Source organism: Lycium ferocissimum, chromosome 10 (genome assembly GCF_029784015.1).
Source record: "Lycium ferocissimum isolate CSIRO_LF1 chromosome 10, AGI_CSIRO_Lferr_CH_V1, whole genome shotgun sequence".
Classification (NCBI taxonomy): Eukaryota; Viridiplantae; Streptophyta; class Magnoliopsida; order Solanales; family Solanaceae; genus Lycium; species Lycium ferocissimum.
Genome location: NC_081351.1, coordinates 18,055,288 through 18,069,065, shown reverse-complemented (window position 1 = coordinate 18,069,065; position 13,778 = coordinate 18,055,288). Strand labels below are relative to the sequence as shown.

Here is a 13,778-nt window from a genome sequence, read left to right as displayed (position 1 = left end):
TAACTTTAACTCCAAAATTCCAAAAAAAGTGATTTTTTTTTAAAAGTATTTATGGACAAACAGGACCTAAAAGGCACACATTTTAGTTAATTAAAGGTCATTACATATCACAAGGAGTAAAATAAATATTTACCACTAAATGAGGGATCAAAAATGCAATTCTCCCTACTACTATAATTTTTCTTTTGCAACAAACAAACCAAGTCATTTGATAAACACCGATTCTCTCTCTTTCTCTCTAGAACCTTCTTTTTCTCTTTTGCATTTCGATTTTCTATTTTTTTTTTTTGGTGCAGAAAAAATAGTCGCAAAAATGGTGAAGGGACCTGGACTTTACTCTGATATCGGTAAAAAAGCTAGAGGTAATTTAATTCTCTTTTCGTATTGTTTCGTTTTCATGTTATTGTTTGTTACTACGGTAAATGTCCTTTTTTTTTTTTTTTTTTTTTTTTTGTATTACAATTTTTTGTTTCTCGATTACTATGTGGCACAGTTTTAATTTCGAGTGTTCAACTTTTTAAATTTTGAATGTAAATTCGGACATGGAAGATTTATATATTTTGGAAACTATGTAAAAAGTACTACTACTACTGACATTTCAAAATGTTTAAAATAGGATTTACATATTTGCAATTTTTGTTTCTCGTTGAAATCATCATTTTCATTACTATTTGGTACTCCTTATGTCCCAATTTATTGTTTGAATTTCGAGAATTGAAGTTTTTAAAATTTTGACCGTAAATTCGGACATGGAATATTTAGGTTTTTTGAAATAAGATTTACATAATTGGAAACTACATAAAACAATATATTAATTGACATTTCAAAATAGTTAAAATGTGTATGAAAAAAATCACGGTAAAAGAATTTTGACAGTAAATTCGGACATGGATAGGTTTTTTGAAAGATTTACATATTTAGAAACAACGTAAAAAGTAGTGCTTTGTAAATTACAATTTTTGACAACTTCAAATATTTAAAAGGTGTATGAAAAAATTGCGATAAAAGAAAAACTCGTTTGTCTCTCAAATTCCGAAAGTGCCACGTAAATTGGGACTGCGGGAGTATATAAACCTTTATTTGTATCATTTAATTACTATTTGGTGCTCATTCTGTCCCAATTTATTTAGCACATTAAGTTTCGAGAGTTTTTGACCGTTAATTCGGATATGAAATCTTTTAATTTTTTATAGGATTTAGAAACAACGTAAAAGTACTATAAGTCACAATAGTTGACAATTCAAAATGTTTAAAAGGCGTATGAAAAAATAATGGTAAAAATAAAATAAAATGTTTGACTCTTGAAATTCGAAAGGTGCTGCGTAGATTGGGACAGAGGATGTATGAAAACCTTTATTTGTACAAAACCAAACATGGAATAGTGTTTTTTGTGGAATTTATTTTGGAAATATTTTAATTCTCCTACCAAACAAACCTCATGTATGTTGGTAATTGATGGATTTTACGTCTTTTTGTTGTTGTTTTTAGATCTTCTGTACAGGGACTATGTCAGTGACCATAAGTTCACCGTTACCACGTACAGCACAACGGGAGTAGTAAGTTCCTTTCTGGATATGTATTTGTTTTATTTGTAGTATTATATTCCGGTTCAATACTATGGTTTTATTATTGGAACTTTTGTTTATTGTTCATTTGTGATTGTGTTTGGGGTGTCAGATAAGGAATTTGGAGATTCTATGGTCAAGTATTTAATTGTCATAAATTTTACTCGTATACATGAAATTAGAAGAAGTTATGGGTTTAAGTTGGTCTTATGCAGCTCCTAGGAAAATAGGGAAATAAAACTAATATCTCTAGGAAATGAGGAGTGAGATGTTATCTAATTTACATTTGCCGCACGGGTTATTATTTTCATCTTCTGGATGTTATTTATTACTAACTTCAAGCAGTGTGTGTGTATTTCTCGGCAAGGATTTCGTTGGTGTTGCCCCACAATGCATGCCCTCGCAATGCATGTAGTGGATGCTTCGTGTTGTTTAGCAATGATCTCTTATTATTGAAATTGTCTTCTGGTCGATTATATCTTTAGTGTGTGTGTATTTCTTGGGAAGGATTTCGTTGGTGTTGCCCCACAATGCATGCCTTCACGATGCATGTAGTGGATGCTTCGTGTTGTTTAGCAATGATCTCTTATTACTGAAATTGTCTTGTGGTCGATTTTATCTTTAGGAGTATGTTGCTAGAGCTTATGTCTCACATTTCAGGCTATTACCTCATCTGGTTTCAAGAAAGGTGAATTGTTCTTGGCGGATGTTAGCACCCAGCTGAAGAACAAAAACCTTACCACCGATGTGAAAGTGGATACCAATTCCAATGTGAGTTTGTCAATACTTTCGTTACCTATTATTGCTTTGTTCCTTCTCATTTTTCAGCTTTGATTACTGGCATAATATTTGTTCACCTAACTTTAGTAGTTTAGTAACTTCTCTTCTTTTTAATGGAGATACAATATATTTATATATCTTTGGAGATGCTAGGTCGCACCATGTCGCAACAGGATGATTATATATTTTATGGTTCAAAGCAGACAAGTCAGATGAAAATGCCACCAAATGCAAACTTATAGTTACAGAAGACTGAATCGTCAAGTATGATATTAAAAGAAAAGAGTTTCTGGTAGTCAAAAAAATGAGTTTGACAATCAAATTTCAAAGGATAGTCAATTGGTGGAGGAGAAATACGTTTTTGAGTTATCCAACTTGTTCTCCCCTCTCCCCTGACCTACAAACTCTCACAAAATGTTCTCCGCCTTTGTAAGTTTTGATTTTTGAGACATTGATTGGGAAATTGACGAGTTCAAGTTTCTTTTGTTCAAACTGAGTTGGGCCAGTACGACACTATATTAATCAATTTGAATTGAATGATGCAGGTCTACACTACCATTACTGTTGATGAACCTGCCCCAGGACTCAAGACAATATTCAGCTTCATATTACCAGATCAGAAATCTGGAAAGGTACCTTTGCATTTAACTATATTTCTCTGTAGATGGTTTGTTGGTTTAGTAGTATCGCGAATTGCGTGATTCTAAGCAATAGAATTGTGTTACAGGTAGAGCTCCAGTACTTGCATGAGTATGCTGGGATCAACACTAGCATTGGACTTACGGCAAGTCCTCTTGTCAACTTCTCTGGCGTTGCTGGCAACAATTCCCTTGCTTTGGGCACTGATCTATCATTTGACACTGCCACAGGCAATTTCACAAAATGCAATGCTGGTCTGAGTTTTACTACTTCTGATCTGATTGCTTCCTTAGCATTGTAAGTATTTACGTGAGATTCTCCCCGGACATAATATATTTGTTAGATTCTTCATTTAACAAAGTCTGCCTTTTAGCCATTCGTTCTATTGCTGGCTGTCAAATGATTTCCTTGTGACGTCTTGGTTTTCTGTCTTTCTGCAAGAAACACTTTAGGAGTTTGAATTTAATCCGGGCTAAATTAATAAATCTTTTATCTGCTCTAATGAAATGAGGCTGTATAATTGCATTGAAGTTCTAGAATTTTGCGGAAATTGTGACTTGGGGACTAACATGTTCCATCATTATTTTGTTGTTTTCTAATCCTGGAACCTTTTTGTACTGAGTACTAATTTTATGCAGGAATGACAAGGGGGATACTGTCAGCGCTTCCTACTACCACACTGTGAAGCCAGTGACAAATACAGCTGTTGGTGCAGAGTTGACTCACAGCTTCTCAAACAATGAGAACACACTGACCATTGGTACACAGCATTTGTTGGACCCATTGACCACGGTGAAGGCTCGGGTTAACAGCTATGGTAAGGCAAGTGCTCTCATCCAACACGAATGGAGACCAAAATCCCTCTTTACAATATCTGGTGAAGTGGACACCAGGGCAATTGAGAAGAGCGCCAAGATTGGGTTGGCTGTAGCCCTCAAGCCATGAGTTTGTTGCTCCCTTACAGAAAAGCGAGTGAAGCAGTGTCATATTGTATGGTCCAGAGTAATAAATTAGATAGGTTTCAGCACATTGTTCTTCTGCGCCAGTAAGAATAACCTGCAACTGGTAATGCAAACCCATGAATTTTTGCTTATATCCATCCTAAATGTTGATTGAGGGACTGGTTTCTTAACCTTTCACCTGGGCTTTCATCATTCACATAATTTATTAATCATTCACATAATTTATTAATCTTTCTTTGATCATTATTTATGGTATGAACATTCTGCCATTGTTGTTGGATCACATAAAGGCTCTTGAAAGAGAACTCTTCGGCCTTTCTTCTTTTCTTAATTCCTGTCAGAAAAGAGTTTTACCTGAGACTTTCTTGATTGGTACTACTTGCCTGGCCATCTACTGAATGGATTACTCTGATATATTTGGTTATTGTCAAAGGTCTGGTCAAGCGCACTGCATCTTTTATAAAAGTTCCTATTAGCTTTGGTAGTAAGCTACAATTGCATAAAAAAGCTCATTGAATATCAAAACCATACAATACAGTGCATATATTTAGTCATTGCCTGTGCAAGAAACATAAGAACTCCATATTCTTTTCACATAAACCCCATATCCTTCTCAGTGTGTCTATCCTCACCCTCCTTGAAATTACTGTAGTAAGATAACAAATGATACTTACAAGTGTTTGAATAACTAGCCTGCGATGTTGTTCTATAGAAGATCGAATGCACACAGTTAGCTCTATAACTAGCCTGCGATGTGTAGCCAGAGCTGACAATACATGGACAGGGTGATTTGGAAACCATCCTCTCTTCAACAGCAATTCTGTCTTCGTGACAGAAATTTCAAGGCAGTTAGATACCTTCTGATCTTCCAAGTTTATATGTACAAAGGGAACCATCATGTCAGCATCATAGCCTGGATGTCCCTTGAAGCAAACTGTCTTTACCTCTGCTCAGAAATCGCATCCTCTGGCTCATGAGGAATGAAAACAGCAGATGAATTAGAGGAGACACCTATCTCCTTCATTGTATCAAAGTATTGGGTGATCAAAATCATGTCCATGACATCCCTGGTTGATGCCCCTGGAACACTCGTAGAGAAGCCAATCACACTTGCTTCAAGCCCTTCTATGATGGCTTGTCGTTGACGAGCAATTCCTAGCCCCGCTAAATAATTTGATTCTGCTTCCCCCTCTGCTTGCTTTATCTGCAGAATCTTCTCTCCTTCTGCTTTCTCATATGCAGCTTCTCTCATTCTTGAAGCTGGTTTTCATGAAATTTTCAGCTCATGTTAGAAGAACGAAGGTCTACATGGTCATCAATATGCAAGCAAGAACTGAATACGTAGTTTACTTGGGACATTAACTTTGTATAACTGTTTTGACTTTTTATCAATGGAGCTTAATGCCAAGATGCGATAAAAGGGTAGTTTGATGCACGAATCATCCCGCTTTTTTGAGGGTTCGGGGATGAACACCCCCCCCATGATACAGGCATCTATGGCTGATATTGCGGGTGAACATGTGATCTATAGGTAACATAGAGACAACTTTATCATTACTCCAATATTCTGCTAGTCCCTTTTAATGCCAAGATGTGCTACAAACACCGACAATGCAAATCAAGTAATCACATGTTGAAAGCCAAAAGGTGGTTATCGTCCAAAAAGCCAAAAAGGTGGATAACAAGTCTGGTGAAAAGTTACTCTTTTCCAACTTTCAAGAATATTCTGAGGCAGTGCCAACAACAACTGTATTTTACTTTCATTTTGGGTTGTGGGGGTTGGGTGAGGGAAGAGGGGGGTGGGGGTGGGGGGGGGGGGGCGGTTGGAGAAGAAAATAAGCCAGTGAAGTTTAAAGATAACCATACCTGCATTAATCTCATTCATTGAACTTTTCACTTGATCATCTGGTTCAATATCTACAATAAGAGTCTGTACTATCTCATATCCATACAGAGACATTGCCTATGTAATTCCAGAAGGAAAATCAGATATGAATTGACTTAGTTTCTTTTTATTTGTTTGCTTAAGAGTTGGAGTAGTACTAATATAAAGAGAGATACCTTGGTGAGTTGCTTCCCCACTGTTTTTGCTATCTCAGTTTTCTGTTCAAAAACTTTATCCAGTTCCAATGTTGGCACAGTTGCCCTAATAACTGTTAATCATCAATAAGAACCTATTCAGTACAGAAGTTTTTGGATTGTGAAAAGACTTCTTCCTATGAAGATTGGCAAGTTTTTTACCATAATCATGTGTTTACTTAACATAGCAGAACGAGAAAAGAACACATTTCAAGAGAGGAATAAGTATTATCTCTACAATATGCACAAGAGAAAGCAAGATCTCTCTAGCTAATGGCATTCACTATGTCACAGGTCTAAAATTTGAAGCTTATGGATTCTGGCAACTCCTTGTTTGCAACCGAGCCCCTAACCCCTTTGTGTTATTGGACTTACGACTTCTTATATGTACATCTTTAGTAAATTTCTCAATACATATACAGGATCTTGGTTAAAGATATTGGGTTTTCACCGAACTCGTGCAATGAAATTCGCCTCTGATCACAGAAAGCAATATTGGTCTGGGTTCAGATCCCAACATAGGCAAAAGACGCCAGGTAATCTCTTCCCATCTGTCTAGGTGTTGGCAGGCAGAAACACTAAATACCAGTGTTGGTGGGAGGTAGCAGGTATCCGATAGAATAGTCGACGTGTGTGTGAGCTGGCCTTATCACTACCGTCATTAAAGAAGAAGAATTGCAGGAAGCAATCTTGAAAATTTTGGATACGGGGATATCCTAACAAAGACGTTGCGCGAACACTTTAAAAATGCTGCTGCACCCAAGTCGGATCATCCAAAAATGCACTACTTTTGGAGGATTCGACATGCGCCCAATGACATTTTTGAAGAGTCCTAGCAATATAACTGAGGAGTTTCTATAAGAAAGGTCTTAACAAACAGATAAAAGCTATGATGCACATAAGATTTTCATTCCAACCATCAAAGACATATGCTTGAATCTGCTCCTTTGTGTTGCTTAGTTTATAGAAGGCATCTGCTGCCTTATCTGCCAATGCTCTATACTGGATTGAAGCAACCAGAGTCACAAAAACATTATCCTGAAAATATAGCATTCATGAGAAACAAATAAAAGCATTTGGTTTACAAAATACTTAAAAAGTTCAAAGTAATATAGAATACTGCATACGCATAAGTTTATAGAAGAAAAAAGCGTAGTTTTCTTGTTTTGGGTCGAAAAACCCCAAAACAAAACTGCTGGCAAGTCGCGCAGATGATTCACGATTCTTTGATCAACCTCAGTTGTGGAGGCGAATCCAAGATTTTGATCAAGTGAGTGCAGAGCACTACTAGCACCCACGATAAGTAAATTTAGTACAAATATACTTTTTTTTTTTCCTTCAAAAACTTCAACTAAATACGTAATTCGAGCTAAAAGCAATAGATGCTTCACATGCTGAAAAGTTGTATCTGCCTCTGCCCTCGGGTCAATTGTCATGAAATTATGGGCAAGAAAGCAAAGATAGATACACTTCCTGGAGACTATTGGTACCTTAATCATTTCAACTAATTTTTTTTTTAATGATCAAGAAATCGATTTGCTATCAAACCTTAGGATCAACCGCAACTTTCGAAACTCAGAATAATAGGCCCGCCGCTCTACCCTTATTCACTTAAATACCAGGCTTAATTCGCGTTGTGTAGGGCTCGAACATCTAACCTAAGTCACCGGTCCATTTGAACTAAGCATGGGGGCAACTGCCAATATTAACTTTTAGCAGCTTATAATCATAGGTATTTGCACAAGGGAATTAGCTGAAAAAGGGAATAACAGAGAAGGGGATTATATGAAGTACTAAGAGCTAGCCTTTGAGTAAGAGGATAAAGAAAAATAAAAAGACAATTATGCAACCAGGAACATGTTGTGATTTTTTGAAGAAAGATGCAACCAGCAAGGTTGAAAATATTTATGAAAATCTGTCTCATAATTAATAAACAACAAATAGTAGACTCTTATTATAACTAAGATACTCAATAGCAGTAACAGATGCAACGTCCAACGGAACAAACCTTAGTCTTGGATTCACATAGAATGTCAAGTTGCTGCACTCTGAGAGAAAGATAACCAGCTAATTGGCTTCCAAAACACCAAGGCATGAAGTGGCAACCAGGACCAAGAACATCATTATACTTGCCAAAATTTTCCTTTATAGCAACTGTGGATTGATCCACTTGAATACAACCCAAAGCTTGTCCCATAACTACAAGAATAATCAATTATTAACATATAACACAGAGGAAGGAAGCCCTTTGAAATAAAAGTTAATGGATAATACTATTAGCAGAATCTTGGTTTAGTCAGACATGACCAGATCTTAACCGTACAAGTGAAGGACAAAATTCACAAAGGAGTTTCAAGAAAAGGATTAAATAAAACAAAAAATAATTAGTGGTCTGTCTACTTGGTTTTCAAATCATTAATGTTTAGATGATAAGAAGTTGATATCTATGTCTAAAATGGTAAATTAATGTGAAAGTTAGAGCCCGTTTGGATTGGGCTTATAAGTTAGGCTTATAAATTTTTTTTCGACTTTTTTTGAGTGTTTGGGTAGTTTTTTTTTACGGGAATTAAAGCTATTTTGTCTTAAAATAAGCTCAAAAATAATTTGACCCATTTAACTTAGTTTATCTAAAGCGGCTTATAAAAACAACATTTTTTAAAAAAAATAAAATGACTACCCTAACTTATTTTTTTTTTTTGCCTTAGAACAAAACAAATTTTTGCCTAAAGCCCAATCCAAACGGGCTATTAATATCTTTTCTAAGCCACCAACTACTTTTGGATAAGACCTCACTAAGTGAACACTACAGAAAAGTCATTTTCAGCAAGAAATGGTCATTTTGTTATTATTTCCGAACCCCACATCCCATCCCCACATGTGTAACAATCTAACCCTCAGTCTTGTAATCTTGTATTTTATAACTTGTTGGTATGGTTTGGGTTGAGATCCGAAGTGCTCAGGCATGTGTCACTATGTTGCTGCAAATTTTTTAAACTGATGCAGCCACGATTGCAATCACGAGGATGAGAGACCTAACCAAAACTGGCATGTTTTAGCTTAGAGGGTTTGCCTAATGGGTAGTGGCTCGTTGGGTGCCCTGTCATGGTTTAGTTGCCAGATTTGGGTCATGACAATGTAATACTATATTATTACATTGAACTGCAAAACCTTTTTTAGGTTTGACTTCAACAATCGATAAAGTTTCATGTCCAACATTGCTTGTTGAAGAGGAAGAACCAGATTCAAGTGGTTTGTCACAAATTTGGATTCAAATTTCATTTAGTAAGTTGATAATGGAAAAAAATATATTTAATTTTCATAATATAATAATTATACCTAGTACTAACAGATCTGCGGCTGAATGAGTAAAAGGAATTAAAGAAATGGTCATTACGGATTGGGATTTGTTACCTCTAAGATAATGAAAGAGGCTGAAGTAGGACATCATATATGCTTGAAAAGCTTCACCATAAATGAGACCTTTTCAACATCTCCACATCTTTCATTCTCTCGGGAATCTCCTTTAGGTTTGGACAGTCATAAATACCAATACCTTTAATCAGAGGCATTGCACTTGTAGCTAAATGCCATCTTTCTAGGTTCTCAAGACTATCAAGACGAAGGAACTCTAGTTGACTGAAGCTCATGTTATCACTGCAGGTAATTTCTTCCCCTTTGTAAGGTGCTACTAATTCGAGATTCCTTAGGTTTGGCAACATTCCCAGAATAGGCATCGGATCTTCCGTGTAGCAAAGGACCATCATTGTGATGGAATTTGGAAATGAGACCGAATGAGGCAGTTTTTCTATTCTCCCACGCAAGAACATTTTGCGGAGCTTTTGACAAGAAGTAAGATATTCAAGGGCTGGGAATGATTCATCATCTTCACAATACAATATGAGAGTGCTAAGGTTTTCCAAGCTGCCAATGTTATTTAGGGAGTAAGATTTCTTAATACCATGCATGGTTAATTCTCGAAGATTGACTAAATCAACGGGGTCAACATCTTTCCACTGATCACAAGAGATGTCTTGAAGAACTTGAAGACTTGTGAGTTTGCTTATACGTTTCAGAGGTTTTGAATACGGAGCAGCTAAATGTCTTAGATTTATTAGGTCAGCTGTCTCGGATGGTAGTTGGCATAAGCGCCCGAAATGATTCAAGATACGAATTGTCTGTAAATTCTTGAGGTTGCCAATGGAGGAGGGAAGATCATGGATACTTGTAAAGCTTAAGAACTTGAGGTGGTATAAACTTCCTATGGCATCAGGTACTATAGATATAGTGCCAACGCGAATCTCCAAATGCAACACATATAGATGTTGGAACGCGTTACAAAACCTTACAAGACTCACCTTACAAAAATGCGATCAAGGAACATAATTGACCTCAACTTCAAGTTAGAAAGATCGAGTGAGAGGTACCTTTTTCCTTGACTATGAATGACATGTCTAAGACATAAGGAGGATATGCAGTGCTTTCTTGGATCATAAATGTCAAAGAAGCTTACCTCCAATGCCTTTTGTACGGCAAGATCTCGAAGTAGATCATGAATCTTACATTCATAAACTTCTTCCCACAACGTACTTACCACTTGTATCAAGCTTCGTCTTATCAGCTCATTCAAGAAGCCTTCAGCGACATCCTCCATTCTTTCTTCTCCTCTTGGTATGAATCCTTCGGGGATCCACAACCACATCAGGTTTTCAACATTGATCAGACTATCTTCTGGAAAAATACCAAAGTAAAGAAAGCACTGCTTGAGCACAGTTGGCAAATCATTGTAGCTCAATGATAGTATGAAGGATATTTCAATAGAGTCATCTTTAATCTTCTGCCAAAGGTGGTCCTTCACCTTTTGCCATTCTTCTAGCCCCTTTTTATGTGAAAGTAGTCCACTTAATACAACAATTGCAAGAGGTAGGCCTCCACACTTATTCACCATATCTATAGCTGACTTTTCCATTTCTGGAACCATTGCCCGAACATCAAGTAGTTTCCTGCAAAAGAGGTCCCAACTCTCTTCTTGGCTAAGGTAACGGAGATAATGTACAAAACCTTTGTGATCTGCTCTTTGAGCGACGTCCTCTTTGCGCGTCGTAATTACAACTCTGCTGCAATTCTTGCTATCCGGGAGTGCTCTTTTCAAAGTTTCCCAAGCTTCTCTCTGCCATACATCATCAACCACGACAAGATATTTGCGTTCATTTAATAGATTACGAAGGTAACTTTCTAGATCTGTCTCAGTCATCTTATCCAACAAATCTAAATTTTCCTTGGTGCGACCTTGGATGGATTTTATGATATTCCTAAGTACATCCATGGTGTTGTACTCTTGAGAAACATATACCCAAGCGCGTGTTGGGAAGTGAGAGACTATATTAGGATTGATGTAGAGGTTTCTTGCAAGAGTGGTCTTGCCTAATCCGCCCATACCATAAATGGAGATGACGCTTCGGCGAGGCTCTTCTTTGAGAAGTTCAGCTAGCAATCTTTCTACAACATCCTGAAAGCCAACAAAAATGTGATCCTCATCAACATATGAGGTAGTTCTCCTCAATGTTTTAACTAGAGTGGACCGATTGTTAGGTCTGTTACTTGGTCCTTCTCCTGCAATATTGTCGATATTTCTAATACCATAAGTCTCTCGTTTGCGAGAGATATCCATGACTCGCTGCTTGAGGGATTGGATCTCCTTGCCGACATTGTAGAGTTTGGTCTCCTTCCTACTGATGCAAGCGCAAGCCTTAAGACGACTAGCAAATCCATGATCCTTGCATTGATCTCCTGTCATGGAGTAAGTCTCCAAAAGATAGCGACAACATCATTAGCAACATCGTTAATTTCAAACACCCATTGTTGAACTCTATGATCTTCAACTTGCTTTTCTTCTGCATCTTTGAGAAAAGATTGCATGAAGAACAGCTCATTTCTCAGCCACTTCACATCCATTCTCAGACTTAAACGCAGGTTAACTTCGTGTATGATGAAATCCCCCAGTTTTTCAACTGCATATGAAACAAAGGCATCAACCATCTTCAGGAGTTTGGGTTTTTAACTGTTATCAAGAGATGAAGTTGTGCCCTTCTTGAGTGTGGTGTTATAACAATACATGCACTAGGCTTATATTATAAGGTCGCTGTCAGAAAGAAGTTTGATGCAGAGTAAATATATTTTAATATGTTTCTAGCTGTCATTTAACTACTCTAATATTTTACTAATTGTTTCAAGTTTGACCAACCACTTGCATCCACACTTGATAATTGATGTTTGTTCCCCCCCCCCCCCCCCCCAAAAAAAAAAAAAAAGGAATCAGGATGAGGAATATTACTTTTGATCGTAATCATTTTACATAAAATAATACATTCTAATTTAGATTAATATTAACTGCATTACTCTTCATTATTCGTACAGATTCCCTAAAAAATTAATTTAACTCCATCTTATTATTAGAAATAGTATAATTGGTTTGTTTGGAGTTGGAGACCTGAAAAAGCATCTTTCGATCCAATCATTTGATTTTGTTGTATTATATCAGAATAATGATAAAGACATTTGACATCTTGCCTCACATAACTAACACAATTTTCTTCTTCTAATTTCTTCTCCAGTCAATCTTTTCAATGTCATTTGCCTCCTTTTATTTCTCACAAGTAAGTCAATGCTAGTAAATTCTTTATCCATTCTGGTTCTTGCCAATCAAAGGAATCCGAGACCAAACACATATTAGTGATTCACGAGGGATGATCGATCCACATGCTATATCTGGGAGTCTTAGACTCAACGTTTCTTTAATTATTAAAAATTAAAAGCTAGAGATAATATTATTAGCAGAATCTTGGTTTATTCAGACATGACCACATCCTAACCGTACAAGTGTAGGACAAGATTCACAAAGGGGTTTCAAGAAAGGGACTAAATAAAACAAAATATAATTAGTGGTACCTATCTGTCCACTTGGTTTTCAAATGGTAAATAAATGTTAAAGTTGATATATTTTCTTAGCCACCAACTACTTTCGGATAAGACCTTACTAATTGGTCATTTTGTATTTTTTTTACGGAAAAGGCTCATAAATATCCCTAACCTATTGGAAAAGGCTCATAAATATCCTCCTTCCACCTTTAGATCTAAAAATACCCTTAAGGTTTATTTTTGGCTCAAATATACCCTTCAAACTAACAGATCAAATTTGACTGTGTTAAAAAGTCACGTGGCATTTTCTAATTGGTGCCACATTTTGATTTAAAATAATTATGTAAAACCCACCCAAGTTCTAAACCCAAACCCGTGGCTGACCCGTTCTGGAGGTACGATACACTAAATGAAAAGTGAAAAAAAACTTTATAACTTTATTATCTTAAGAAGCTTTAGAATACCTAGCCATGGTGGGTAATGAAAAAACAGAGTTATATGTGGACGCTTTTTTTGAGGCTCCTCAGATGTAGCAGAGTTCTCCATTTATATCTTTAATATGAATTTCATGAAAGAAAAAAAACCCAACTTTATAAAAATTAGAATTCTCAATTCAAAGCACTTCAATTTCTCCAATTTCTTGAAATCAAAACTGGAAAAAAAAATCAAGAAAATGATGGAAACTGATGAAGGGAAGAAAACGCACAAAGGGGTAGGTGGGTGGGGTGTTGAGGAAGAAATTCACTGAAAAAGAAGACATGGCAGTCGCATGTGATGTTTTCCTTCAAATAAGAAAATAATGGCTTAGCAAAAGGATAAAAATCGTTTGACAATTCAT

General features: G+C 36.4%; 2 protein-coding genes and 1 pseudogene across 2 annotated transcripts; 1 reads left to right on the top strand and 2 right to left on the bottom strand.

Moving 5' to 3' along the window:
* The first annotated feature begins 201 nt into the window (after nt 1-201).
* LOC132032646 (mitochondrial outer membrane protein porin of 36 kDa) lies at nt 202-4,123 on the top strand. Its single transcript, XM_059422307.1, has 6 exons — nt 202-362; nt 1,489-1,556; nt 2,226-2,336; nt 2,891-2,977; nt 3,073-3,281; nt 3,623-4,123. Exons 1-6 carry the CDS (start codon nt 314-316, stop codon nt 3,927-3,929), a joined length of 831 nt encoding a protein of 276 aa, XP_059278290.1. The 5' UTR covers nt 202-313; the 3' UTR covers nt 3,930-4,123.
* Nucleotides 4,124-4,441: 318 nt separating this feature from the next.
* Nucleotides 4,442-8,488, bottom strand: LOC132032647 (hypersensitive-induced response protein 2-like). The gene is made up of 5 exons (XM_059422308.1): nt 8,034-8,488; nt 6,943-7,063; nt 6,008-6,099; nt 5,813-5,909; nt 4,442-5,206 (listed from the first exon to the last, which is right to left on the bottom strand). Exons 1-5 carry the CDS (start codon nt 8,220-8,222, stop codon nt 4,887-4,889), a joined length of 819 nt encoding a protein of 272 aa, XP_059278291.1. The 5' UTR covers nt 8,223-8,488; the 3' UTR covers nt 4,442-4,886.
* A 989-nt stretch (nt 8,489-9,477) lies between these two features.
* LOC132035145 (disease resistance protein RPP13-like) lies at nt 9,478-12,061 on the bottom strand (annotated as a pseudogene).
* Nucleotides 12,062-13,778: the final 1,717 nt, after the last annotated feature.